We start from the raw sequence: 27,150 nt of genomic DNA, 5'->3' as shown, positions 1-27,150 counted from the left end.
TAGGATAAAATAAAACCCATCTAAACAAGCTCCAATCCTTGGGGTCACTATGGCTATCGTATATTCAAGGATTGTTTATCAAATAAAACGTCAACTCCCAACGGTAACTAAGCGAGAGAAATTGATTTTATTATAGCTTTCTCTCTTTGGGGCCTGGTTTGGTGCCTTTATTTTTTCAAGCCTGTTTGTTACAACTTGCGAAACATTGCCGGTCATGGGCCGAAACAGATATGATGTTTTTCTTTGCTTGCTTTGAACGTTGAAGCACAAGAACAATTGAGAGCGAATTCTGCAATGCTTGCCTAGGAAGAATGTTTGGAGTAATTACAGGAGACAACCATGCATAAATTACAAGTTAAAACTTAAAGAAGGCCTGACCAAAATTATAAAAGGAATTACTATAGCAATCCACGAAGTGTTTTAGAGGATCCCTGGAGCAACCGTCTATATTAATTTATGCTGAAATTCATGGAAAATAATCATGAACCAATATTTTAAGTAATACCTGGCATAATATAGCACTTCTTGGAAATTCTTTGAAAAATGTCTGGTCGGATTCTCTTAGTAATCCTAATTTTAAAAAATAAGTGTATTGTTCGAATTAAAAAAAATGTTTGGTCTTTTTTTTCAATTTCTGTTTTTTTTTTTTGTTTGTGATCAAAAAGGGTGTTGCAATGTCCCAATTTAAAAAAAGAAAGATTGGTTGTGTAGGCTTAAAAATATTCTAAACATATAGCCTAATCTCGCATTTACAGCGAATTAGGGAGCCGGATCTTTTTCTTGTGATTCACTTTGGCAGTGTGGTGTTCTGAAAGCTACTGAGCTTATATTTGGCCACAATATGCGTCGTATTGAAGTACTGTACTGCCGTGAATCGCAAGTCAGTCCCATCTGTAAAAAGTAGGCATTGAGAAAATGGGCTGTGAAGTTTTCAAACTCGTTTTCCATATGAATATTCAAAAAATTCCAAAGTATTGGAACATGTTCCAATCTTAATGAAACTTCCACAACTTGCTTATCACTATGATATCTTACCGAGAAAAATATAAAGACAATCAAAACAAGTTGAATTTTTGTGTTCCATGGTGCGAAAGTCTGTAGTGGGACTGATATGCGATTACTTTTCATTATGGGACAATTTGACTTGCTGTTTTTTTCCTATTTTTTCCGAACAAATCATATTATTTTATTAGTGCAGCTGGAAGAGCATTGGAAAATATGTTGAAAACTGAACTCAACTCAATTTTGACGAAAATGCAGATGGGACTGACTTGCGATTCACGGCACTGTATGTTACATAGTTTCATAAAACTCGGCAGTGAAAACCCCTCATACCAAAGTTAATCATGGAAGTGCCCAAGTAGTTTTGTACCCTATATTATGAAAGTATCAACTCACAGTACTGGTCATTACCTATATGGTTTAAGTTTTTTTTGTATTTGACACCTTCCAGAACACTCGGGAGTTTAGAAAACAAATCTACAGATTCATTGGTACACTAGAGAAAAAAAAGCTTCTGTTGTCCAAGAAAGTATGGATACGATTGTGATAATGAGAATCATAGTATTTTTGTAACAAACAAAAATTCAAATGTTACAATATTCTTTTTTTTCGGTAGCGATAGGGGTAGTACTGGGATTTTTAATCTACCCTAAGCTTCTTTCCTACATTTCAAGCCAAACTTTTCAATCCGACGTATCTGCAAAAATAAACAAATCGAGATTTGCTTTGCATGGGCTTGACAAACGCATAATCTACCTAATGCGTCTATAAAAGTATTCCTACATCCATTTTTTGATTTTTAGAAATAAATTAAAATTATGCCCTATGTGCACTTTACTCAGTGTTTTTAATTTGGCTACATACACCCTTCGTTTGCAAAGCGACTCAACTGTCAACATTTTTCATGCTAGCACATACACCGTACATATGCTCATAGTAAAGCGACCTATATGTAGAATCAAAACATAAAATTTCGAACACCAGATACGTCATACTGTTTCCAAATCACTAAACATGTTGGAAATCGAGAGAATTGAATTTCCACAGTTGAGCGAGCTGACGGGTCGGCAAACTGATGTGGAACATCATCAGTATTCGGTTTAAGACAATATTTCTCACCAAATTTCGCACAAGAACTGTTCTCCTCCTGATTTTGTTATTTACGGCTCCGTCCGGTGCTCCTCTTAGTCGAGTTGAAATTGGAAACATTCGGAAACTAATATTCGTTGTCGTTGAAAGTTGAAACTGACGAATTGACTACACGGAGAAATATTTTTACCTAATTTTTGAGTTTACTTTACCCAAAATTAAGTATATCGATTATAGTTTCAACCCAAAATCTCTCGGTTTTCTCTTTCTCCCACACGAATGTTGTCAAAAATAGAGAGAGCTGCATCTACCCAATGGGGGTAGTTTGGCCCAATAAGCCAAATTTGGGTAAATGCAACTTTTCTTATGTTTGGGTCGAAAGAACTCAATTTTGCGTTAAATCAACCCAAAATTGAGTATATTTTTCTAATGGAATTAAAGCCAAACTACCTAGTGGGGACCTTGGAAATTTAGCCAAAATTGAGTTATTGGGCTCAACTACAGAATTGCGTTGAAACAACCCAAAATTGAGTTGAATTCCGTCTCCGTGTAAGTTTAATAAGTTTTATGGGAATTTGCAAACCGGTGTATGTGCAACTTCAAAACAATACTGGTGTATATGACGTGACGGATGTGCAAAACGAACTGTCAAACCGACGCATCAAGCAAGGTGTATGTATCAATCAAGGTATGGTATCGACGAATCATCCATGGTGTATGTGAGCAGCACAAAGCAAAAGGGTTTATTCTCTAATTTTACCTGTTTTTCAATTAAATTCAAAACAAATCGGATTTGTTTAATAGTGGTTAGAAACAGTGTTCTTTTTTTCAACTTATAGTAGACATCGCAATAGAAAAAATGCAAAACATTTTAAACAGGATTTAAAATGCTTTACAATATTTTGCATCGCATTTTTCTCGAAACCATCCGAGTGTTAGATACGCCGATTTGAAAAATCATGCTTGATTTGCCTTTATAAGCCTCTGTTACGTTCATCACACAGACGTTCCTAAGCAATGTTGCTCAAATGGTCACTGTGTACCCTAGCAGCAATCAGCTCTTGCCGTAGTTTTGAAGTCTAGTATTCCAGCCTACTATAAAACTATGATAAGACTTGAAATGCTACTAAATTGGTTGAAGTGAAAAACGAAATAGTTTTATTAAAAGCTCCTCATTCCCCATCTCATTTCATCAGTCACTGTCACATAATTACCACACTTTTGTTTTTGACACTATCACTGATCACCACCGATTATCACTCATTAACGTCCGTAATACACATCATATATGTATACTTTCCATTTTATCACTTCATTATCACAACTACAATTTTATCACAATATTTTCATAATTGATTTTTATTACCATTTCCTATCTGATATCATTAATAAATTATTGAAAGATAATCGAACGATTAAGAAAGTTACAGAAAAAATAAAATCACTTCGATCAATTCTACTGCACTTGCTGTCAATTTTATCACGAATTCAGAGAAATGATTGCAGAATGTATTATAACCATCAATAAACTAGTAGGGTTCATATTATCATTATTATGTACGTGTTTTAAACAAAACTGTCACAATCACTTCTAATACCATTTTCATCACCATACATCAGTGTTGATATACTCACACTCAAATCTCAATCAGTACGCTCTCCATTGAGAACAAACTCATTAGAGATCTGCTTCGTAAAACTCACGCTTGAGATTTTGATGCAAAATCACTCAATCAACTCAAAACGTAATAAATGATTAAGTCGCAAAAACTCGTGAAGCCCTAATGTTTTTGTTTACGTTAACTATAATTTTACCAGACCAACAAGAAATTATTACCGTACCTATGTGAGTAAACTGTGGAAATACGAGACAATGAGTCAAAAAGATGAGCAAACTCATCCATGATTTTTTGACTGCTGAGTTACGTGATTGACAACTCACGTATGAAAAATCTCAAGCGTGAGTTATAAAAAATTGAGTTTTTCACAACACTGCCATACATTTCTTCAAATATCATTATTAGCACTTACACAATCGCTTATTTTATAACGACGAGTATAACTTACAGTTTCACCAAACACCCATTCTTATGTTGAATTATAAAACGATTGATCACACGTTAGCTTTGAAACTTAACCACCATTACTGATTAGTACAAAGGATACTACAGTTCGTGTAAACGGACTGAAACATCAACAACCAGCCCTAGTTTAAGTAACTACTGAGCCCTGGCGGTCCCTCTGTTCGAAGAGGACCTGATAATATGCCGAAACATATTAACAAATCCTCCGCCTGAATGCAGCCGTTTCATGATAAATCATGAACCGTTAGGGGTGTGCCAAAGTATTGGGAAGGTGATATGTTTCACAGCCGGATATTATTATGGTGCACCTTCTACTTTGGCACCGTCAACCCCTGTGATCTTGGCCAGGGAAATACTCAAATGTTACAATATTCTTAAACCCAAATTCAAATAATTCAGGGGTTATAAATAAGCCTGTGTTACAACAATTTAATCAACTCACCCAAAGCTAGAGATGGACGGACAAAAGTTCTACTTATCCTTTAACACAGCAAAGTTTCGAATGTTCCCAAATTTTCGTATGCCAAATCTGTTGCTCAAAATTGATGACCTTTGCTTTGAAACTGAAACTTTATCACACCAATATTTTCGTGTACCGTTTAGGCCCCGTGGCAGAGGCCGTGGTCGAGGACGTGGACGAGGTCGATTCGCTGCAGTAACGCAAAGCGCCCAGGCAGTGCTGCTACGACATGATGGTAAGTAGCGCTAGTTCCTACCAGCTCATGTTTTGTATGACCTTAACGCCGGAACACTGTCTTCCATCGTTCATAGATGACAACGACACGGTAACCCCGTTATCTTTACGGTCCGCATTTGCTGGCGTGGGTTCGGCGCCTCCGATCCGCCGAGGCCGTGGTAGTAGAGGAGGTCGTGGCAGTCGGGGAGGTCCCGGTAGCAGAGGTGGCCCCGGAAGCCGAGGCGGACGTGGAAGTCGAGGTGGTCCTGGTAGCAGAGGTGGACCTGGTAGCAGAGGGGGTCCAGGCAGTAGGGGCGGCCGTGGCAGTAGAGGAGGTCGTGGTTCTGGTCGCGGTCTTGGCCGCGGACGGGGCCGAGGACGCGGTCGAGGAAGTCGTGGTGGCCGCGGTGGAGTACGATCCAATTCCGGCAGTCCTACCAAGTACGGATCGCCACCGGAATTCAGTACGTTCACGACACCGGAAGGAATGGTAAGTGTACTAATTTTCTATCAAGCCCTATCTTCGATCGTCGTTTACAACATCTAACGCCACCAAGTAAAGGTCATCGACCTTCCGTTTCCAATCTTCTGTGTGCAGTGACCTAAACGATAATAGCTGGATTTGCGTGCACGCTTACTTTCATTATCTGCTGCTTCAGCTAACCCAGCTACGAGGCTACTATACGTATCTACCAGTAAACAGAGAGCGTAAACTTTAACGCAAATATTGTGCACTTATTACGAATCCTAGAGGCTTGCCTCTGATCCCTCGGTGCTCTCTCTTACTGAGTCTATCGCTCACACTCTAATTTTGCTCGTCGTTCTCTCCAAACACCCACCCACCGATTGGCGATAGTGGTCCACCCGACCCAGAGTCTCGTGCTTCCCAACATTGTGTACTGGGTACCGGACGGTGACGGACGACGGGATATAGAGATGACGATGGTCCTCGTACCTATACGAAACTGCTCGATTCTCGTTGATGGCAGAGCATCATCACTTGCCGTCGTCGCTTTCGGAAACGCGCCTTGGTCCATATCATCACCTCGCTGCCGTCACATGAAATGAAAATGCAACCCAGAGTCGGTCAACCGGCTAACAACACACCACACGGTGGGGTGTGTGTGGAGAAAGAGAGCAAGAGGATTTTGTTTTTCGTCAGAACCGTCATTGACGGTTTTGTTTTGCTCCGGATTTCCCGCTAGATGCGGCCGTGTCCGATCACTTCGATATCAACGCTGCGTTTCACGTGAGTTTTGTGGCGGAATAACCGAACTGCCGCCGTTAGAAACGAATGCTGCATGCTAGTTGACGTCCTTTCTCTTCGGTACTATTTCTGTCCTCGTAACGAGGTTAAAAGGAACTCCTTGCGGGGGGAAGATAGGAAAAGAGATAGGCTGGGTCAGCTGATGTTGTTTGATCGGGGAAAGGTACAGAACAGGTGTAGGTTGCACAAGCTGTGAAATGATATGGATATTGTTATCAGTAATAAATAACCTGGTGATCAATGTGGACTATTTCAATTCGACACAGTTGAAAATATACTGCAATGAGAATTGAAATTTGGATAGAACAATTAAAACAGCTTTTTGAAACAGATGATGACTACACATTTGTAGTGAAATCAATTTTCACCCATCTGGTTGCAGCAAGTACTGATTATTTTGTCCTATTCATAGTTAAATTGTTTGTTAGGGGCATTCCTCTGTAGCTCATAAAATAATTTGCAGATATTTGTTTAGCTCTCCTAATGTCAACTATTTTAAGGGTGAACACGAAACCAAAAAAAAAAACGAGCATTTATATTTCTATATTTTACTAGAATCATAGTAAGTCGAGTTATCTTTTATTGATTTCCTTAACCCTCTAATACCCAACCCCGCCTTTAGACGGGGAACACTTTGGAATTTTGTGTATTTTTTCTTATTCTTATTGTATTCTTATATAACCTACAAATGCCTGGGGTTTATTTAACGTGTAATATAAAAAATCGTGCTTTTTATATTTTTCTACTATTAACCTACAACAGAAGAAAAGCTTGGTGGTATTAAAATAATTTCAAACCTGTTTTTCCTTTAAATACACGGAAAATAAAAATATTTTCAGAAAAATATTGAAAATTTATTATTTTTAAAAGTATCTTAAAAACTTGAATTTTTATTATTGCCAAAAATCAATAACTAGAAGAGGCTTCAAGAAAAAATGAATAAGAATAGGGATGTTCAAAAATAAAAATTTTAAAAATCAAAAACCAAAATTCATAGATTTGCGAATAAAAAAAATCATTGCCCAAAACTTGTTTAGAACGATTTTAGATAACTAAAAATGATATTTAGATCGAAAATAAAAAATTGGGTATTAGAGGGTTAATTGAATTTTAATTATTAATTGATTATCGAACTTTTACTTCAAGTTTGAGACGCAAGGAAACAAATAAGAGTTATAATTTGCATCAAATTATAAAACGAGCCCATGAGAGATGCGTGTTTCATCAAATCTTTCACGGGGCAGAGGATCCGTGGGGGTCCCGGTTGGATTTTGAACCTTTCTTCGTGTTAGAAGAAAAATTTTCATGTTGGGAGACCTGTATCTCTACTTCTTGCAAACCGATCGATCTTAAATTTCTAAACTACATGTCGCATATTACTTCAAGTTAGATCTGTGAAGAAATCTCGCGTAACAATTCAAAAGGGCCAATCCTCAGATCGTTGACTCTGAGAAAATTCGATTAGAATATTGTTCACCACATTTTCAAGAATTGATTTTGATTTGATTGATTTCCAGTATTCAACTCATTCAATGTGATTTCTTGCCCGTTGAGTGACGATTTACCATTACAGTGAAACCTCCATGAGTTGATGTTCCTTGACTCGATATTGACTCATAGAACCATACTAGAAACAAAATTTCATGATTACTACGATGGTTCCTTGAAATAGCTTTCCAAAGGATATCTGTTCCATGACTCGATATTTCCATGAGTCGATGGTCCCTTCAATATCGAATCATGGAGGTTTCACTGTACTACACGTTAAAAATCGATTTTATCCTGAAAACTCACAAAAATGTGGAAAAAATTATGAGTTTAAATGCTTGGCACAATTTCGATTTTCAACAAGGCATGGGCCTTTTTCATTGCACTATGGGCCAGGGACGCAATCTGGCAGGACAAAATTAATAACTCGGTAACGAAGCGTTTCCGGTATTTTGGTGTCTTCGGCAAAGTTTTTTGTAACAACGAGGACCATCTACTGACATAAACGGATAGTTCGTAAATCGTCCGCATAGGTGGCGCCACAATCTAACTTTTTACTGTGACGTTCTAGAGACTTGGCATGTTCTGCAAAGTTGTTCATTTTGATAAAATAAACTACTCTCTCGAAGACGTCAAAATTCCACAGCCTACTGTTTTCGAGTTATTGGCGAAATTAGAGAAAATTAGTGAAAAAACGATTTTTTTCACCGAATTTGACATTTTTTCTAAGAACCATGTCATATAATATTTTTGCTGATAAATATACAACGAACGCAAGCTCTGGTGGAAAAAAAAATAATAATACGACGCATAAAACCTAAGAAATTATGAAAAAACTTGAAAAATAGAGCAATTTTTAAACCTCAATATCTCCAAAAGCGCAAAAAATCGCAAGCTCAAATTTTCAGGCAACATAGAGCAATACTTGATGAAACGGATGTCGAAATTCCAGAGAGGTATATTTTGGTGTTTTTGAGATTTTTTAATTTTTTACGGTTTCCTTTCCATTACGCGATTAATATTGTCATGGCAAATATTTAAGTGTATGTTTAAATTATCGGAAAAATATATTTTATTATTTCATGAAATTATTATATCTGCTCACTGTACAAGCTGGTTTTGGATTTCATCTCGAATTCGTTGTCACAGTTTTCCGGAAGCTCAAAATTCCAAATCCGGTGATTAAACACAACCTAACAGTTCTCAAAATCGAAGGAATCTCCAAATTGATACCTTTGATCTGTATCCTCTGTTTCGAAACATCCAAGAATCAACGCTCTTTCCGCTTTAAAACAAATATACAAGCTCCGAACAAGAGATCGTGCGCTCTGAAATTTTAGTATTTAGAGATATCGACATGAATATGCTTTAAAATTTGATTTTCCGTGTTAAAATTAACACATTTACAAAATAAATTGCTCATCTCGAACCATGATGACAACAATTAACTGACACATGATCAAGTCTTTCATGGCATACTACAGTGATACCTCCATGAGTCGATGTTCCATGACTCGATATCGACTCATGGAACCATACTAAAAACAAAATTTCATGGTTACTATGATGGTCCCTATAAGCAGCTTTCCAAAGAATTGCTGTTCCATGACTCGATATTTCCATGAGTCGATGGTCCCTTCAATATCGACTCTTAGGGGGGTCCCGTAGCCTCGAGGTTACGCTTTCGCTTCGCAAGCGGAAGGTCATGGGTTCGATTCCCAATCCCCCCACACAAAAACTCCGTCCAGCCACCAGAAGACGCCACACGAAGGACCGTGTATTGGGGAAGAACACATCCATCCTTCGTCAGTATCGGATGGTGACTGAGACAACCTGACCCTCTTTGTAGGCTGTTGCCTCACACGACACATAAACATGGCAAAATGAACCACCGCACACCAATGGGCTTCGATATGAATATGGATTGGACCAACGATAGCACTCTCCTCTACCTGCTCGGTATGAGAGAAATAGCAATAAGAACTATAAATAGATTCTGTATATATGATACTCGGCATAGTAGTGGCCAAGTGCACGGAGTGCCTAACAAATAAAAATAAGAAAAAAAATCGACTCATGGAGGTTTCACTGTATATCATTTGAATTATTGAAGAAAAACAATTATGTACCCAGTTTTAATCTACATTACTCGATATCAACTCAAGGAACTGCTCTTAAACTGAATTTCATGGCTACTATGATGGCTTTTTTAAACAGTTTTCTGAAAGATTTTGTTCCACGACTCGTTATTTCTTGAAGTCGATCGTCCCTTCACATTTCTCATGGAAATTAACTGTATTGGAGAAATATAATCATTGTAAAAAAAATGATAGATCTCAAAAACACCAAAATATACCTCTCTGGAATTTTGACATCCGTTTCATCAAATATTGCTCTATGTTGCCTGAAAATTTGAGCTTGCGATTTTTTGCGCTTTTGGAGATATTGAGGTTTAAAAATTGCTCTATTTTTCAAGTTTTTTTCATAATTTCTTAGGTTTTATGCGTCGTATTATTTTTTTTTTTCCACCAGAGCTTGCGTTCGTTGTATATTTATCAGCAAAAAATATTATATGACATGGTTCTTAGAAAAAATGTCAAATTCGGTGAAAAAAATCGTTTTTTCACTAATTTTCTCTAATTTTGCCAATAACTCGAAAACAGTTTATTTTATCAAAATGAACAACTTTGAAGAACATGCCAAGTCTCTACAACGTCACAGTAAAAAGTTAGATTGTGGCGCCACCTATGCGGACGATTTACGAACTATCCGTTTATGTCAGTAGATGGTCCTCGTTGTAACAAAAAACATTGCCGAAGACACCAAATACTGGAAACGCTTCGTTACCGAGTTATTAATTTTGTCCTGCCAGATTGCGTCCCTGTCCCATAGTGCATTGGGGGGTACACTTTGGTATTTTGTGTAATTTTTCGTATCTCGGAAATAAAAATGATTTTATTTTTGGCTTAAAAGTTGGCTCAAATTACGCATATAAGGAAACATTTTTATGAGTTCTGAGACTTTTTTGTATTTTTGAAAAATGTTTGAAAAATTGTATACTTTTGTAACCTACAAATGCCTGAGATTCGTTTACCGTGTAATAAACAAAAATGGCACATTTTAAAATTTTCTACAATTAACATATCGTAGAAGAAGAACCTGGTGGTAAAATAATAATCCCAAACCTGTTTTCCGTTAATTACACGGAAAATAAAAAAAAATGAAAATTTGATATTTTTAAAAGTATCGTAAAATGGGGCGAATAGAAACACTCTCCAACATGTTTGAATGTGTACAACTGAAACCGTGTAGATAAAAATCATTTTTATTACTATCAAATATGGGTCCCGTCTTCCTTAGCTGAGACCCCAATTACCGATAAAAAACAAAAACTATTTCGTACAAATATTTTTGAAAATGTTGTATGTTTCTATTCACTCCGCAACGGGGCGAATAGAAACACTGTTCAGTAAATATCAATACATTTTTCATTTAAATGGAAAAATAAACACTTGTTCGAGTGCATCTTAAAGAAATATCATAATGAATTCACCTAGTGAAGAAAAAAAAATGAAATTATTAAAAAAAAATCACTTTTTGATCATGTTGCAAATTGTCAAAAATGACGGATGTTTCAAGCTATCAAAAATGGTTGAGATTTCAATATTTTCTTCTTATTTTGTTTAAGCAAAATGTATCAAAATGTATGATTTGAAAATAGTCTGTCGATACTCTGTTACTACCGTGAGGGCCCCTAACTCTGCGCAGCTCCTAACTCTGCGCACTTTTACCAAAATCCACCAAAATCTGGTAAATCATTTAAATGTTTGTTTAAAATTTGTTATCCATATATTGATACAATAGTAATATAAAAGTACGCGAAGAATTTTCTTGACAAATTTACGTTTATTACTTTAATAAAAAATAAAATAGCTTTAATAATATTGAAAAACGTCCAAATTGACTGCCCGTTAGCAAAAATGCTAAGGGAGTACCTCATCACTTAAGTCATTTGAATCAAGTTAAAGAGAATATATTTCAGATTTTTAGTATGTAGGCACTAGTTTATTTATCGAGCAATGGTCACTGGTAAAGTGCACCTTATTTTCTCTTCATTTACTTATTCTTCTTAAGTGCGCATAGTAAGGAACCATTTTTCAACTATGTCCCTTACTATGCGCAGCAGTTATAAAACGTTATTTTCAACATACAATCAACCCTCCAGAGGTCGATATTGAAGGGAACCATCGACTTGTCGACACCATCGAGATATGGAATGGAAATGCTTTGGTAAATTGTTTAAGGGGATCATCATCGTAAGGGAAGATTAAAAAATGACGTCCAACATATTTTAAGGATTTCTACACTCCGTCCCCTCAATCCCCTGTCGCGATTTTAACAGTACCTAATAGATGCATTGTCACATTTTCGTAGACTCCTCCTTCCCTGAACGATGGACGTAATTTTTGAATGCTCCCTAACCATGCAATAGAATAATTTTGATTTTTTGTATAGTATCATGAGTCAATATCGAGTAATGGAACATCGAGGTTTAATCGTATTTGCTATATAGAAACGCCAATAAAGTACTGTTATTGATCTGAAATATGAATCGTTCATTAATAACGTCACGCTTATACAGGGCGGCGATACTTCTCGATTGAGTGATGAACAATACATTAAGCATGGATATACCCTTTCGCTTAAACTATTCTTCGTATTTAGTAGGAATGTTCGGGTTTCACATATAACAAACCAGAACCAGGTTCTTATTAATTTTATTCAAACCCGGACCCGAACCGTATAAAAGAAAATTTGGTTTTTATATTTTCTAGTGAAAATACATAAACAGTCAAAGCTAATTTTCCTTTACACGCCAAGGGAGAATGCAAAAAAGACGTAGTTTGTACCCTTTTTGTATGTTGCTTTGGATTTTAGAAAACTAAGTTAATTACATGTTTTGGAAATCATATGATGATTTCGATTATTTTGAGAGTTGCACTTAATGGCATTCAGTAACAGTAATTATCATGGATTGAATTAAAGATAAAATTCACTTCACTCAATAAACTTGTTAGAGACATTCCACGCTCCACTGGGGACGTAAAGCCGTATAAAGCAAGAAAATTAAGGATTAAATCAGAGTTTGAATGCTAGTAATGCTTTTAGCGAAATACTTCAACTGTTATAGATAATGTATCGAGTGCGCAGAGTTAGGAACCTGAATGCGCAGAATAAGGAGCATTGCAAAAATGAGTGCGCAGAGTTAGGAACACGGACACCCTTGAGAAAAATTAAAAATTTACAATAAAAATCGTTACTTAGTGAAGCTTTTATATTTTTTCCTTATACATGAAATCAATAAGTATTTGCTCCCAAAATTTCAGAGGATTGTGTTTTGTTTTCAATTAATTACAGCTGTTTGAAATTTGAAAATCCTTAAGTGCGCAGAGTATGGGGCCTTCACGGTATTGAACTAATGGAAAAAATATATTTCAGTAGGTTTTTTATGTTTAACTTTACATAATAGACGCATTTCTACCTGTAGGTCACTTTGTTTCTATTCACCCCGTTTTACGGTACTGTGAAAACTTAAATTTTTATTTTTGCCAAAAATCAGTAGCAAGAAGAGGTTCCAAGAAAAATTGAAAAAGGATAGGGATGTTCAAAAATAAAAATTATAAAAATCAAAAACCAAAATTCACAAATTTGCGAATAAAAATAAACCATGGCTCAAAACGTATTTAGAGCGATTTTAGATAACAAAAAAAGGGTCTTCTTCTTCTTCTTGGCATTAACGTTCCCACTGGGACAGAGCCTGCTTCTCAGCGTAGTATTCTTATGAGCACTTTCACAGTTATTAACTGAGAGCTTTCTTTGTCAAAGTTTCCATTTCCACATTCGTATATCGTATGGCAAATACGATGATACTCTATGCCCAGGGAACTCGAGGAAATTTCCATTACGAAAAGATCCTGGACCGAGCGGGATTCGAACCTTCAGCATGGTTTTGCTTTGTAGCCGCGGACTCTAACCACTCGGTTAAGGACGGTATTTAGATCGAAACTAGAAATTTGGGTATTAGAGGGTTAACCCAACTGAAAAACATATTTTCTGTTTAGTCATTTTATTCAATGACATTTTTACTTATTTTGAGCCTGTTATGTTTATGGCTCATAGAAAACATTTTACATGAACGGTTCCATGTCATTTGAAATAAAACACAGTCACATTCAGCAAAATTCAATTCAACATTAAGGATAAATGTAAAGATGAATCGAAACCAAACCTCAAATTTTCAAGAGCGCAAATCGAGATAACCAGAAAACTATTCAAACTGAAAACTAGATTATTACTCGTTGGTGGTGATTAATCGATTAAATTTTCACGATTTTGTTTTGGCATACAGTTGTTTGGCTTAATTTGAAAAGGCAGATACTGCAGTGGAACAGTAATATCCGGGACCATAAGATACGTCGTTATTACTTTGTAGAAATGCGCTAAAATATCCCGGACATAATGGCCCCTAAAGTCATTTGGATGTAATTCTAACAGAGATTTGTTAGATATTGATTTTCCTAAAAAAAAATAAGATTAGAAGTATGTCTTAACAATAACAGATAACCGAATGCACGATCGCGAGCATCCCTTTTCTTATTGGAAGGAATTTGATCTAATCCTATATTTTTCACAATTATGCCAAACGGCTTTTATGCTAAGTAATAATTTTGCCAAACGATCCTTATGCCAAATGGCGTTATACCAGATTTATTATGTCAAACGACTGTATGCCAAACGGCATTTTGCCGTATGGTGGTCTGCCAATCGAGGTAGACCCGTTATTTGAGTACTTAGGCGACATTGGTTCAAAATCAATCATGTTTTGATGTTTTCGGACGGATGACGTTTGTCATATTGAAAATTGCGCTAAATTTACTTACAATGATTACCAATTAAGCTTCTCAATTCCTCAAAAACCGTCAGGATTTTTCGACATTGCATGAAGCTGTGATTCGGTATTTGAGTGTTTGCGTATGCTCCCACCTTTTCTGTGGAAGCTTGTTGCAGACTAGACACTACTAATTAATTAATTGAAGTTTCCTTCTTATCGATTTGTTGAGGGCTGTTCTTTTAAGAAGGCTACCACTTCTGCTTCATAAACAGAAGGTCATGAGTTCAATTCCAGGCCCGTCAATTTCCTCGTACTTTGTAGTTGTATCTAACCCTGGCTTTTAACTTGCACTCTTAATCTATCACACTTAAACTATTCGTTCATAGCAATCGCTGGAACCAGAGACAAGAAACCGTTTCCCTACGCTTCCATTTTTTCATAATTATAGCACGCTGTCTTAACCAAAAGCAAGCCAATTCTCTGCCTTGAAATTGGCTTACCTTCAATACCCATACTCTCCCACTTCATCTGACGTATAGGTAGGATATATCCGGTTACTCTTCACTGAGCCAGAAATTGCGTACGATTTTCATAAGAGAACGCTTGTGAATTGATTTCTTGACTGGTTTTCTCTCTTTCATAAGATTCTTATGAAATACAAAACGTCCGATATTTACAAGAAATTCTTGTCGTTATCATTAGAGATCTTATGAATATCTTCATTTCCCTCAAGCGATTCTCTAAATACTTAATGGTCGTGTAGAGTTCCATAATTGATATCTACACTCAGGCAAATTAATTAACGAATTTCATAAATTTTCCCTTATAAAGCATTGAAAAATCTATAAAAACCTATTTCAGAAGGCTAATATGGATTTCATATCGTTAAAATGGTAATCATAATTGAGAAAATAGTTAAATATAATGAACATTTACAAATTTCATTGCGCGCCTTATGATTTCCATTGCCGTCATTAGTCATTTCCTCAATGATACCATCTTTCATAAGGCTATTATGGATTTCATATTAGTTCGATGAAAAGCATAATTGCAAAGCATGATAGACCTCATTAACGTGTATCAATTTCATTAGGCCACCTTATGATTCACATAGCTGTGACTAGTGTGAAAAACTCATAAGGTTGTCATTATGAAAAATTGCAATTTGAAGCATTGTATTGGACGCTGATTGCGGATTTATGTACGGAAGCACCATCAATTTGTTCTGATGTTTTCAAAGATAATAAGTTGTCTAGTTACGGGGGAAAGAAGTACGGTAATGCACAAAGGTGGAAATTGTAAAAATAATTAGAAAAAGGAAAATTAGTTTAATAAAAGGAGAATGAGGGTTCTGATGTATTGCATATTTTTATTATCTGTTTTGCTATTAGGAAATTGCTGTAAAAACGTGTAAAAATCTAATTTTTATCCTTCGTTGTGTCGCAGCTCAATATGCATCAGTACTTTACTTCATATTGTTGTAAATCGAGTAGCAACACGATAAAATAGGTGGAAATTCGATTTCTACACGTTATGAAATCAGTTACCTAATATTAATGAAGGAACACATAGGAAATATTCAGAATGAAATGTATTGTCCACGAGGTATAAAAAACGAACTGTGGAATAATAATTAGTGTCATAGAAACTAATGTAGTTTATACTGTTAATAGAAGAAATTCTTAAATTATCATTTCAATTTTCATAATGCTGTTTTATGAAATAAGCAAGACACCACATTGGCATAATTCAGATCAATTCATAAGGTGAATCAATGAAATACTTACCGATTTCTTGTGGCAAATAAACATAAGGGAAAATAATGGATATTCATAGTATTTTTGCCTGAGTGTATGATCCTTCATAAGAGTGTCTTATGATATTGTACCCATTTATATTATGAACGCAATGATCGATGGAAGTTCACAAGTTTTTCTTATGAGTCTCATTAGATGCTTCTTATGTCTTTATTCCATAAGAAATTCGTATGAAATTCTTACGTGTTTTTCGATAGGAAGTCGACCGTTTTTCACAAGTGTTACTAATCATTGACATACGCGCGCTTATGAATCTCTATCGTGAATATAATGTTATTATTATCGATCCACGTATTTCATAAGATTTTCGTATGAAATTGTTAAGAAAATCGTACTCCATTAGATTGTCTTATGAAAGCCAATGATCAATGCGTATGATAACCAAAAAAAGTTTCTTATGAAATTATATCTGTCTATGTAATGAGTATTGTTTCATAAGTCTGTTGTGGAATTTTATAAGATTCTAGAATGAAAAACAAAATACTTCTTATGTCGTTATTCCATAAGAAAATCTTATGTACCTCATACGTTCCGTTTCCTCAGTGTTTATCAATTAGCCCCTTTCCCCTCATTGATCAGCAACTTGGTGAGGCAAGCTCCATTGTTGCTTGAACATAGAAGTTGACCAGCACTTGTACACTGAGGATGTCTGTTAGTTCTAAGCGCAGCTGATCTGGCGGTATTGGAGTAGCGTCCACGGGACGCCAATCAAGTTCAAGCTTGAAGGAGAAATTTGCAACAAGACCCCTGATAAAAAATCATACTATTAACACTTCAGTCGTCGCGCTGTTGTATTTTGTACAACACTGGTGAAAATAGCTCGCTCTTCGTTCACAACAGCAGCGTGATGATTTTGACGGTGGCGAACCGCGCGACGACTGGAAGTTTAAAAAAATAATCAATGTTTTCAAACTGATACCACAAACTGTTGTTGACCGTTTTGTGGTTATGTGTAGTAGAATTCAATTGGAATGTTAGAGATATAACCAAGCAAGCGAAAAGATTCATAATGCCCGGACTACACTAAATCTTAATTAAGGAAATCTTAGGGTAATAACTAGCCTGATGATCGGTCACTGCCCAAGAAGGTATCATATTAAAATAAAATAGGTAAAATCCAATCCTCTGAATGTAGTTTTTGTCAAGCTGAAAACAAAACTGCTGAGCATTGCTTAAACAAAGAATGTCAACATTTGGAAAAGGGTTATTTGAGCCCTTGGTAATTTGGCAAAGTAATCCTAATAGGATAATATACTTTATGAAATGAGTTGTGGTGCCCAGTTGGGATAGTGTGCCACATCAACCTTTGTCTATCATATCTCAATTGTGGAAGGATATTTGATGAGCACCAAATAAAATATGGGTCATACCACCACAATGTTCCTAAATAATGGTAGCAATTGTTAAAAGGCGTTACAGGCGAGGAAAAAAACTGATATCAAAGAAAATAGCCCATTTGCAACATTGTTGGTTCGAGCATTAGAACAAAGTAGTGGTAAAGTGAGGTCAAATTTGTTTGCTTAGCGAACCCTTCTTTTTTGTGAAAAAAAAAAAAAAATAATAGTACCATGCCCACACAGTTACGGATCACCCACAGTGACGGACCACTTTGGCGTTCAACATCGGATAACTTGCTCAAAACATAAACGTTGACGTAAAACATATTTTTCCCATGTTATACTATTTGTCTTCTAGCAATGATAAAGTTAAGCACAATATTCAACCGCTTAATAACGGTGTATTTGACAAATGTTTAGTTGGTACCACACAGTTATCATTATATGGTCGTTTTCTATAAGAAGTGCCGTCAGCATTCATAAGCTCCCACAAGTGGTAAAATTCATAGGTTATAGCATAAAACATGCTCGTTCGCTTCGATTTAGTGTGAACTCATCTTTAGAAAACAGTTTTCTTGATTATTGATTCTAAAAACCGAATATTAGCACTTCCAACTAGTGATCCATAATATGGACCAGGAAATTATTGTTTACCACGGTTATGGATCACTTCCAAAGGATGTAGATTTCTACCATTTTAAGCATTGGATTCAACATTTTCAGACAATAGCACTAAGGATAAAACAAATACAACATCAAGGTTGGTAAATTTCATTTTTTAGCAGACAAAAATGCGTGGAAAACTTGGTGTGGAGCGAAAACAGTTCATGCCTCAGTTACTACAATGCAGTATATCACAAAAAATGACATTTTACCCTTGTTTCATGCTATTTTTTGCAGTAATATGTGACACATTGTTAACTTTCACCAAATCATGCAATACAGATGCATTGAGTTTAATATCTCTTGATTTTGCGCACTGATCCGTAATATGTTACAATTTGATCCATAATATGAAAATTAATCCATAATATGGTTTTCAGAAACCGATGCAATTTTTAATTTTTATGTAATCCTATGTAAATATTACACTCAAAACAGTTTACTAACCGATGTTCCAATTTGAAACGATTCAATTCGTGTTTTTCAATTACAATTTTACGTTTTCCATGTCGTTTTATTGAATTTTATAGGTTGGACTCTACACTATTTGATCCATAACTGTGGGGTCATGGTAGTTCAGTTAAAATACCTTCAATTAGCAAAATGTAAAACCGGGAAAATTTTGGAAACTATCGGGAAACTATAAATTTGGTGGCCACGCTGATTCATTCAACATTCAATCATACATTATTCTTGGTGCAACTCATTTTAGTTAAGGTGAAGATGAATCGAAGCCAAAGTTCAAATTTTCAAGAGCACGGATCTGGAGAACCAAACATCCGTTTGGGCTAAAAACCTAATCTATTGGTCGCCACCAGCTAGTGACCAATCGATTAAGTTTTTAGCTTAAATGGATATTTGGTTCTCCAGATCCGTGCTTTTGAAAATCTGAAGTTTGGCTTCGATTCATCTTCACCTTAACACAAAAAAACTCGGTTCACTACAGGTATGTTATGAGCTATGTTCAATACCGAGTGTTATGAGCTACCGTCGATGGGGGTGACAATGGGTCTGGGGGGTGAGATTGGGTCAAATCGGAAAAATATGATTTATGCATTATTTCAGCTAATAACGGTGATATTACTAAAATTAATAATTCATATGTTAGGGAGCATATTATTACACATAATTCATCACAATATACACTTTTAGAAATAGTAGTTTTTGTTTACTATATCAATAAACTTGTATGTTGCAGTTAGATAAAATTTACAACATTAAATTTCTCCTGTGCAAAGTATCACGCATGTACTTTAACCTTCACCGTTATATTAGTAGAAGGTTTAAAGTCTTTTCATTACATTTCACACGTATTTTCCGGAATCTATTTGATTTTTCAACAAAAAAAAATATTTTTTTCGGTACGGTGTCTAATACATCAAAAATGGGGGTGAGATTGGGTCAAGCAAGAACGACAGTAAATGAAATTGCAAGTCCACTTTTTTGACATTTTACGGTGCCGGTAGTTCTCTTTTTCATTAAAATGTGTTTATTCTTTCTAAATACAGCATCTCTGAAACATCAAACTAGTCTACTTGAGGATTGAATAACAATGCAACGCATTTTGACAACTTCTCAATCCAGCAACTGTGCATCGTAAAATTTATAGAATATTTTGTTTTTTTTTTTAATTAAATTATTTATCAGTGTTTTCATATTATAGAAACATCCCAAGTAACCGTACAGCTGTATATAGTTGCATCAATATCACTTTATATGCTTCTATAAAATATGGCATATAAAGTCATACTGCATTACATGTCTCATTAATGCAGTATTAAAGTGGAAAAGGGCGCTATTAAAGTGTAAATACGGCTACATTTCCTAGCTCTATGTTGGCAATTGCTAAAGTGTAGTTACAGCCTGTATCGTATAAAAGCTTTAGCCAAAGTGTATTTAATGCATGAAAAAAAGCATCAAAAATAGAAACACATTTTTTTTTGTTCGTTAGATGTCAGGTCAGTGTTGTTTTTTTTTTTTGGTATGATTCATATGTGTATTTTGTTTACTTCCTTTGGTGGGATTTGAACCTAATTAATTGTGTGATGTTTTCGATAACTCGCCGCGCCTATCCTCCGGACCATGAATGCTGCATGTCTTGGCCGGGAAAATTGTGCAATTTCAAGCAGCGCCCTTTCGTTGCCAGTGATAAATACTGTCGATTTCACTCCAAGTTGGACCGTCTCAAGTGTGTAAGCTTCTTCAAAGTGTGGAAGCAGCTCAGGGTTACGTCGAATCATGATGGTGTTTTTGTGATAGTCCAATTTGGGGTGAAGTGCGCAATAAGTAAGTGGACACAACTGTTGCACTTCTAAGTTTACCACGGTTGTCGCTTTTTTGCTGTTGAGATTTTGTTTTGTTTTCATTGTGTGGGGCAAAATCTTCACGTTTTATGTATCGTTTTAGCATCTCGGCATATTGAATCGTCGATAGCCGTGTGGTGTACGCACGGGCCTATCAATCGTAAGGTTTTTGGTTCAATTCCAGGTTGTTCCTTATTTTTTGTTTTCAAATTCTGGTTTCACGTAAGACAAATCTACGAATTTCAACAAGATTTCTTGTGGCGAATTTTCATATGGGATGTTTAAGTATTTCTATAGTCTATTTGCCTGAGTGAGGGAAGGATTGACGATAAATAGAGCAATGAAGTCTTGCCATTTTTGTTGCGATGAAGCATTGAGTAAGATGATGCAATGAAGCATTTAATGGTGACCGTATATCACCCATTAATGAACATTTCATTGCTACAATAAAACAATGCTACATTGCATTCATACAATGAAATTAAAGCATTACTGCATGTATATTGCAGAATAAAAGCAATGATGCAGCGCACTCGTTGAAATAAAGTTAAAATACGGTAATACCTTAATGCTTGTGGTTACTTGGGATCTCCTGGAAGTACAAATGAGTTGGAACACTGAAATATCGTGATCATGACGTCAACATCTGCCTGCATTCCTTGTTGAGTGCTCGCCCGAGTCAGTCGACTATCGCGCTTTGTGACATACCGAAACCGAAGTTCACCAGTGTTTTTTCCAAGTATATGGTTTTTTTTCCTGGCTACGATTGGAAAGCATATTGCCGATAGTGCACCCGCACAAGGAGCAGCTACCATTGGCCGAGCCCAGTTTGGTAGACTGAACATCTTTAACCACATCACCACCAGCATTAATCGGTGGCAATAATACCACAAGAGGCACCATCTAATTCGCACCACGTGGCAGAACAAAGGCGATCGGCGTCATCGTTTCATCGCACCAAAACAAGCTGCAGAAATAGACGATCGCACCACGCCGGTACATCTGTCCTCGCAGCTAAAGCAGCAGAAAGGAGATTGTAGGTATTGTTCCTCTCCAGTTCCATACCATCCGCATTACTTGGTTGCTGTTAGTCCCCGTTGTTAGAGTGATATTCTCACAGTGGTCTCGAAGTGCTCTTTCGCTCAATTAATTGGCATATTTTTTGATAATTTTTTCAAAACATTTTGTTGGAGTAATATTCACACACCGTGTGACACAGTGGTCTCGGAGTGTTTTATTGCTCAATTAATTAGTTTTTTTTCCGCTTTATTTTTTTTTTTTTTTTGTAAATAAATATATATATATATTTTTTCTCTTTTTTTATTATTACATTTTTTTTGTAAATACTTTTTTCGTTATTTTTTTTTCTCTTCGTTAATTTTTTTTCTTGTTAATTTTTTTTTTTTTCGTTATATATATTTTTTTTTTTTCGCCAATATTTTTTTGTTTATTTTATTTTTTTTTATTTTACACTATTAGTAATTTCTCGCCATACTAGTTATAGCACGTAAGTTGGTTTTTATTTAATTCCTTTGAAAACAGTGTGATTAAATTAAGTGAAGTTAGAGTTAGAGTTGCTCATTAGAGTGTTGACCTTCCTTTGCGGTAGAGCAAAAATTGCTCCGCAATGGAACCAAATGATACTGGCGGGGGCTCGCCGGAATATTTAGTCTCTTCTGACGATGAGTTAGTTTTGGGTCAGATAGCTCAAATTCTAAAAACCCAACATAGTGAGGCTATGGAGACCATTGATGATGATACTCCTTCTCCTCCTTTATCTCCCTCATCTGTGCCTCCAGTACACTCAGGTACTGCATTGTCAGGAGATGTTACGGTTAATCCCTCTCTTCATGATTTACCGCATTCGTCTCAAAAGCAAATGGTTACTAATTCTGGTCTGCCCGGCAGTTTAAGCCAATCCCATGCGTTTCCCCTCTCTGGTTCCTCCTCAAACCCGGCGCCCCCCCGCCATAAAGCTTACCCACCCGGATCTAAGGGTCCCTTTCTGGTTTTCTTTCGGCCCAAAGCGAATGGTAAACCATTGAACAAACTTCAAATTGAAAGGGATCTGGCAAAATCGTTTCGAGGTATCCTCGAGATAGATTCACCCAGCCGTGATAAGTTGCGTGTCACAGTCGGTGACCGCGACCAGGCGAATAAAATTGCTGCCTTTGAGCTCTTTTTGATGGAGTACAGAGTCTACATTCCCAGTCGAGAGGTCGAATGTTATGGAGTGGTCACGGAGCATAACTTGACTCGCGCAGACATCATGTCAGGAGCTGGTGGGTTTAAAAATCGTGCCGTTCCGCTAGCCCCTGTTCTTGATGCAAATCAAATGAACAAAGTGTTCCCCGATGGCTCAAAACAGCCGTCAAATTCGTTTCGTGTGACCTTCTCCGGATCAGCCTTACCAAGCGTCCTTGTGATTGGGCGTCTTCGATTACCCGTCCGTCTCTACGTACCGACGGTTATGCACTGTGAAAAGTGCCGGCAGTTGGGCCACACTGCACCTTACTGCAGCAACAAACCACGCTGCGGTAAGTGTGGCGAACAACATGCCGATGGTTCCTGCAATATGGAGCCAAGATGTACCTCTTGTGGCCAAGCTCCTCACGAGCTCAGTGCATGCCCGAAGTACCTAGAGCGGGAGAAACATACCATAAACTCCCTGAAACAACGGTCTAGGCGATCTTATGCAGATATGCTGAAAAAGATCGCTCCGACTGTTGTTCCATCGGCCCACTCTATAACCAGTAACAATATCTTCGCATCCCTGCCGGATAATGATCAATGCGATGACTCTGAGGATGGGGAAGAGTATACCATAATTGAAACAGGAACGAAAAGGAAGCGTGCGGTTACAAAACGGCACTTGAAGCAACAGGCTTCTCAGAACGTTCCTGTTGTTCAAAACTCTCCTCAAAACCCTTTGGCAAAATCAAGAAATGGCGGAAATACCAAAAAATCCTCACCTCCAGGTTTCAAATTTTCAGCTGGAGAATTTCCGTCACTTCCGGGAACATCTAAAACCCCAGTTGCCCCAGTTTTTCGCCCAGAAACTCAACCAACTCGTCAGCAGGAGCCAAACAGTGCTTCCGGTAAACTGACTCTTTCTGGGATAGTGGATTTCATCTTCGAAATGTTTCAGATTTCACCCGAAACGAGAAACCTAATCAACATGGCACTTTCTTTGGTGAAACCTTTTCTAAAGCAAATAGCTTCAAAGTGGCCGATTCTTGACTCGTTCATATCTTTCGATGGCTAACTTATCCAATGAGGTCGGAGATATGATCGAAGTGCTACAGTGGAATTGTAGAAGTCTTATAAAAAATATGGAGGCGTTCAAATTTTTAGTACACAGCACTCGCTGTGACATATTTGCTCTTTGTGAAACATGGCTAACTTCTGATAAAAATATCTCTTTCCACGATTTTAATATTATTCGTCTGGATCGAGGGGATGGATATGGAGGGGTGCTCTTGGGGATTAATAAGCTCCACTCCTTTTACAGAATCGACTTCCCCTCGATGACAGGCATTGAAGTAGTTGCATGTCATATCACAGCTCGAGGGAAAAGCCTCAGCATAGCCAGTGTATACATACCGCCAAATGCTAGAGTATCTCGCAGAGACCTTGCGGCAATATGCGAAGCTATGCCTGCGCCATGGTTGATCCTAGGAGATTTTAATTCTCACGGTACAGCCTGGGGGTCACCGAGGGACGACAATCGCGCAACTTTAATATATGATCTTTGCGACTACTTCAATCTGACAATCTTGAACACTGGGGAAGCAACACGAATAAAACCTCCAGATCCCCCAAGTATGTTAGACCTCTCAATCTGTTCGAATTCATTATCATTGGATTGCATGTGGAAAGTAATTCAGGATCCCCATGGTAGTGATCACCTGCCTATCAAAATTTCAGTTACCAATAATTCGTGTCGAACACACCAGATCGACGTAGCGTATGACCTCACGAAGCATATCGACTGGGGAAAATACGCTGAAGCGATCTCCGTAGGTGAGCAATCGGTCGATATACTTCCACCGCTGGAAGAATATCAATTCTTATCCGCGTTGATTATAAACAGTGCTCTTCAAGCTCAGCGTAAACCGGTTCCAGGATCTTCAGTACGACGTCGGCCGCCCACCCCGTGGTGGGATGGCGAATGCACCGGAGTCTATCGCGAAAGATCAGATGCGTTTAAAGAATATCGGAAACGTGGCACGCGCGATAACTACGATCGGTATTGTTCTCTTGACCGCAAGTTCAAGAGCCTCGTGAAAGCGAAGAAACGCGGTTACTGGAGAAACTTCGTCAACGGATTATCACGGGAAACTTCGATGCGAACCTTGTGGACGGTCGGTAGAAGAATGCGGAACGTACAATCGGTAAACGAGGATCGTGAAAGCTCTTCTCGATGGATATTCGACTTCGCCAAGAAAGTTTGCCCGGATTCTGTCCAAGTGCAAACGATCACACGAGATTATCCAGACGAAAGGAATGAAATGGACTCAACTTTTTCGATGGTAGAATTCTCACTTGCTCTCCTTTCATGTAACAATTCTGCCCCAGGTATGGACAGGATTAAGTTCAACTTGCTCAAAAACCTCCCAGACGTCGTAAAGAGACGCTTGTTGAACTTATTCAATGCATTCTTGGAGAGCAACATTGTTCCGGATGATTGGAGACAAGTGAGAGTTATTGCCATCCAAAAACCAGGAAAGCCTGCTTCGGACTACAACTCATACCGTCCTATTGCGATGTTGTCGTGTCTTCGAAAGTTGTTAGAGAAGATGATTCTCTTTCGGCTGGACAAATGGGTTGAATCGAATGGCCTTCTCTCAGATACTCAATTTGGATTCCGCAGAGGCAAAGGAACGAGCGATTGTCTTGCGTTGCTTTCTACTGAAATTCAACTGGCCTATGCTCAAAAAGAACAAATGGGCTCAGTCTTTTTGGATATTAAGGGGGCTTTTGATGCAGTTTGCGTAGATGTCCTTTCAGACAAACTCCACGGGTGTGGACTTTCCCCGATTTTGAACAACTACTTGTACAATTTGTTGTCTGAGAAGCATATGTTTTTCTCACATGGAAACTCGACAACTTTGCGAATAAGTTACATGGGTCTCCCCCAGGGCTCGTGTTTAAGTCCTCTTCTTTACAATTTTTACGTAAGAGATATTGATGATTGTCTCATGAGAAATTGCTCGTTAAGACAGCTTGCGGATGACGCCGTTGTTTCTGTCACAGGACCAGAGGCGGACGATTTGCAAGGACCGTTGCAAGATACTCTGGACAATTTGTCTGCATGGGCTGTGAAGCTGGGTATCGAATTCTCTCCGGAGAAAACTGAGTTAGTTGTCTTTTCTAGGAAGCGTAATCCTGCGGATCTAGAGCTTCAATTCATGGGTAAGGAACTCTCTCAAGGTTTATCACATATGTATTTAGGGGTCTGGTTTGATTCTAAATGCACCTGGGGAAAACAAATTAGATATCTGTATCAGAAGTGCCAACAACGAATCAACTTCATGCGTACACTCACAGGAACATGGTGGGGAGCCCACCCGGATGATCTGATAAAGCTATATCGCACCACGATTCTGTCGGCTCTTGAATACGGTAGTTTTTGCTTCCAATCCGCCGCGAAAACACACATTCTGAAGCTCCAGCGTATTCAGTATCGCTGTCTTCGGATCGCTTTAGGCTGTATGAACTCGACTCATACCATGAGCTTAGAGGTGTTAGCAGGAATACTGCCTTTATCAGATGGGTTCGTGGAATTGTCGTTAAGGTTCCTCATCCGCTGTGAAGTGTTAAACCCGTTGGTAATTGAAAATTTTGAGAAGCTAATCGAACGAAATTCTCAAACAAAATTCATGACACTGTACTACGCGTACATGACTCTGGAGGTTAACCCTTCTTTGAATCTTTCCAATCACGGTTGCTTCCCTGACTTCTCAAGTTCCGCTGTAGTTTTTGATCTGACCATGAAGCAAGATATCCGTGGAATACCAGATCTGCTTCGTTCGGAGCAAATACCAAAAATTTTTGCAAGCAAGTTCGGTCACGTCAGCTGCGATAGAAGGTTTTACACAGACGGGTCAAAAACAAATGATTCCACTGGATTTGGTGTATATAACGAGTTTCATAGCGCCGCATATAAACTTCAGAACCCTTGCTCCGTGTATATCGCAGAATTAACGGCTATACATTACGCATTAGAGCGAATTGCCTCTCTTCCCTCTGATCAATATTTCATTTTTACGGATAGCCTTAGCTCCATAGAGGCTATTCGTTCAATGAGGCCGGTAAAGCACTCTCCGTATTTCCTCGGTGAAATACGATCTACATTGAGTGCTCTATCGAATGAATCATATACTATCACCTTGGCCTGGGTCCCTTCGCATTGCTCGATTCCGGGCAATGAGAAAGCGGACTCGCTTGCCAAGGTGGGCGCTATGGAAGGCGATATTTATGATCGACAAATTGCCTTCAATGAATTTTTTTCAATGGCTCGTCAACATGC

The 27,150-nt window shown here is 37.6% G+C and overlaps 1 protein-coding gene across 7 annotated transcripts in view; it reads left to right on the top strand.

Moving 5' to 3' along the window:
- The window catches only part of LOC5571898, an 87,040-nt gene that overhangs the window by 29,571 nt on the left and 30,319 nt on the right, over positions 1-27,150 (top strand). For all 7 annotated transcript variants that reach the window (XM_021850217.1, XM_021850214.1, XM_021850216.1 and 4 more), the window contains exons 3-4: positions 4,779-4,870; positions 4,947-5,341. In XM_021850217.1, coding sequence (XP_021705909.1) covers positions 4,779-4,870; positions 4,947-5,341 — 487 coding nt within the window. The remainder of the gene's footprint in view (positions 1-4,778; positions 4,871-4,946; positions 5,342-27,150) is intronic.

The sequence above is a fragment of the Aedes aegypti genome, chromosome 3 (assembly GCF_002204515.2).
Source record: "Aedes aegypti strain LVP_AGWG chromosome 3, AaegL5.0 Primary Assembly, whole genome shotgun sequence".
Taxonomy (NCBI): domain Eukaryota; kingdom Metazoa; phylum Arthropoda; class Insecta; order Diptera; family Culicidae; genus Aedes; species Aedes aegypti.
Note: the sequence above shows the minus strand (reverse complement) of the source record. Positions and strands in the feature narration are given on the sequence as shown.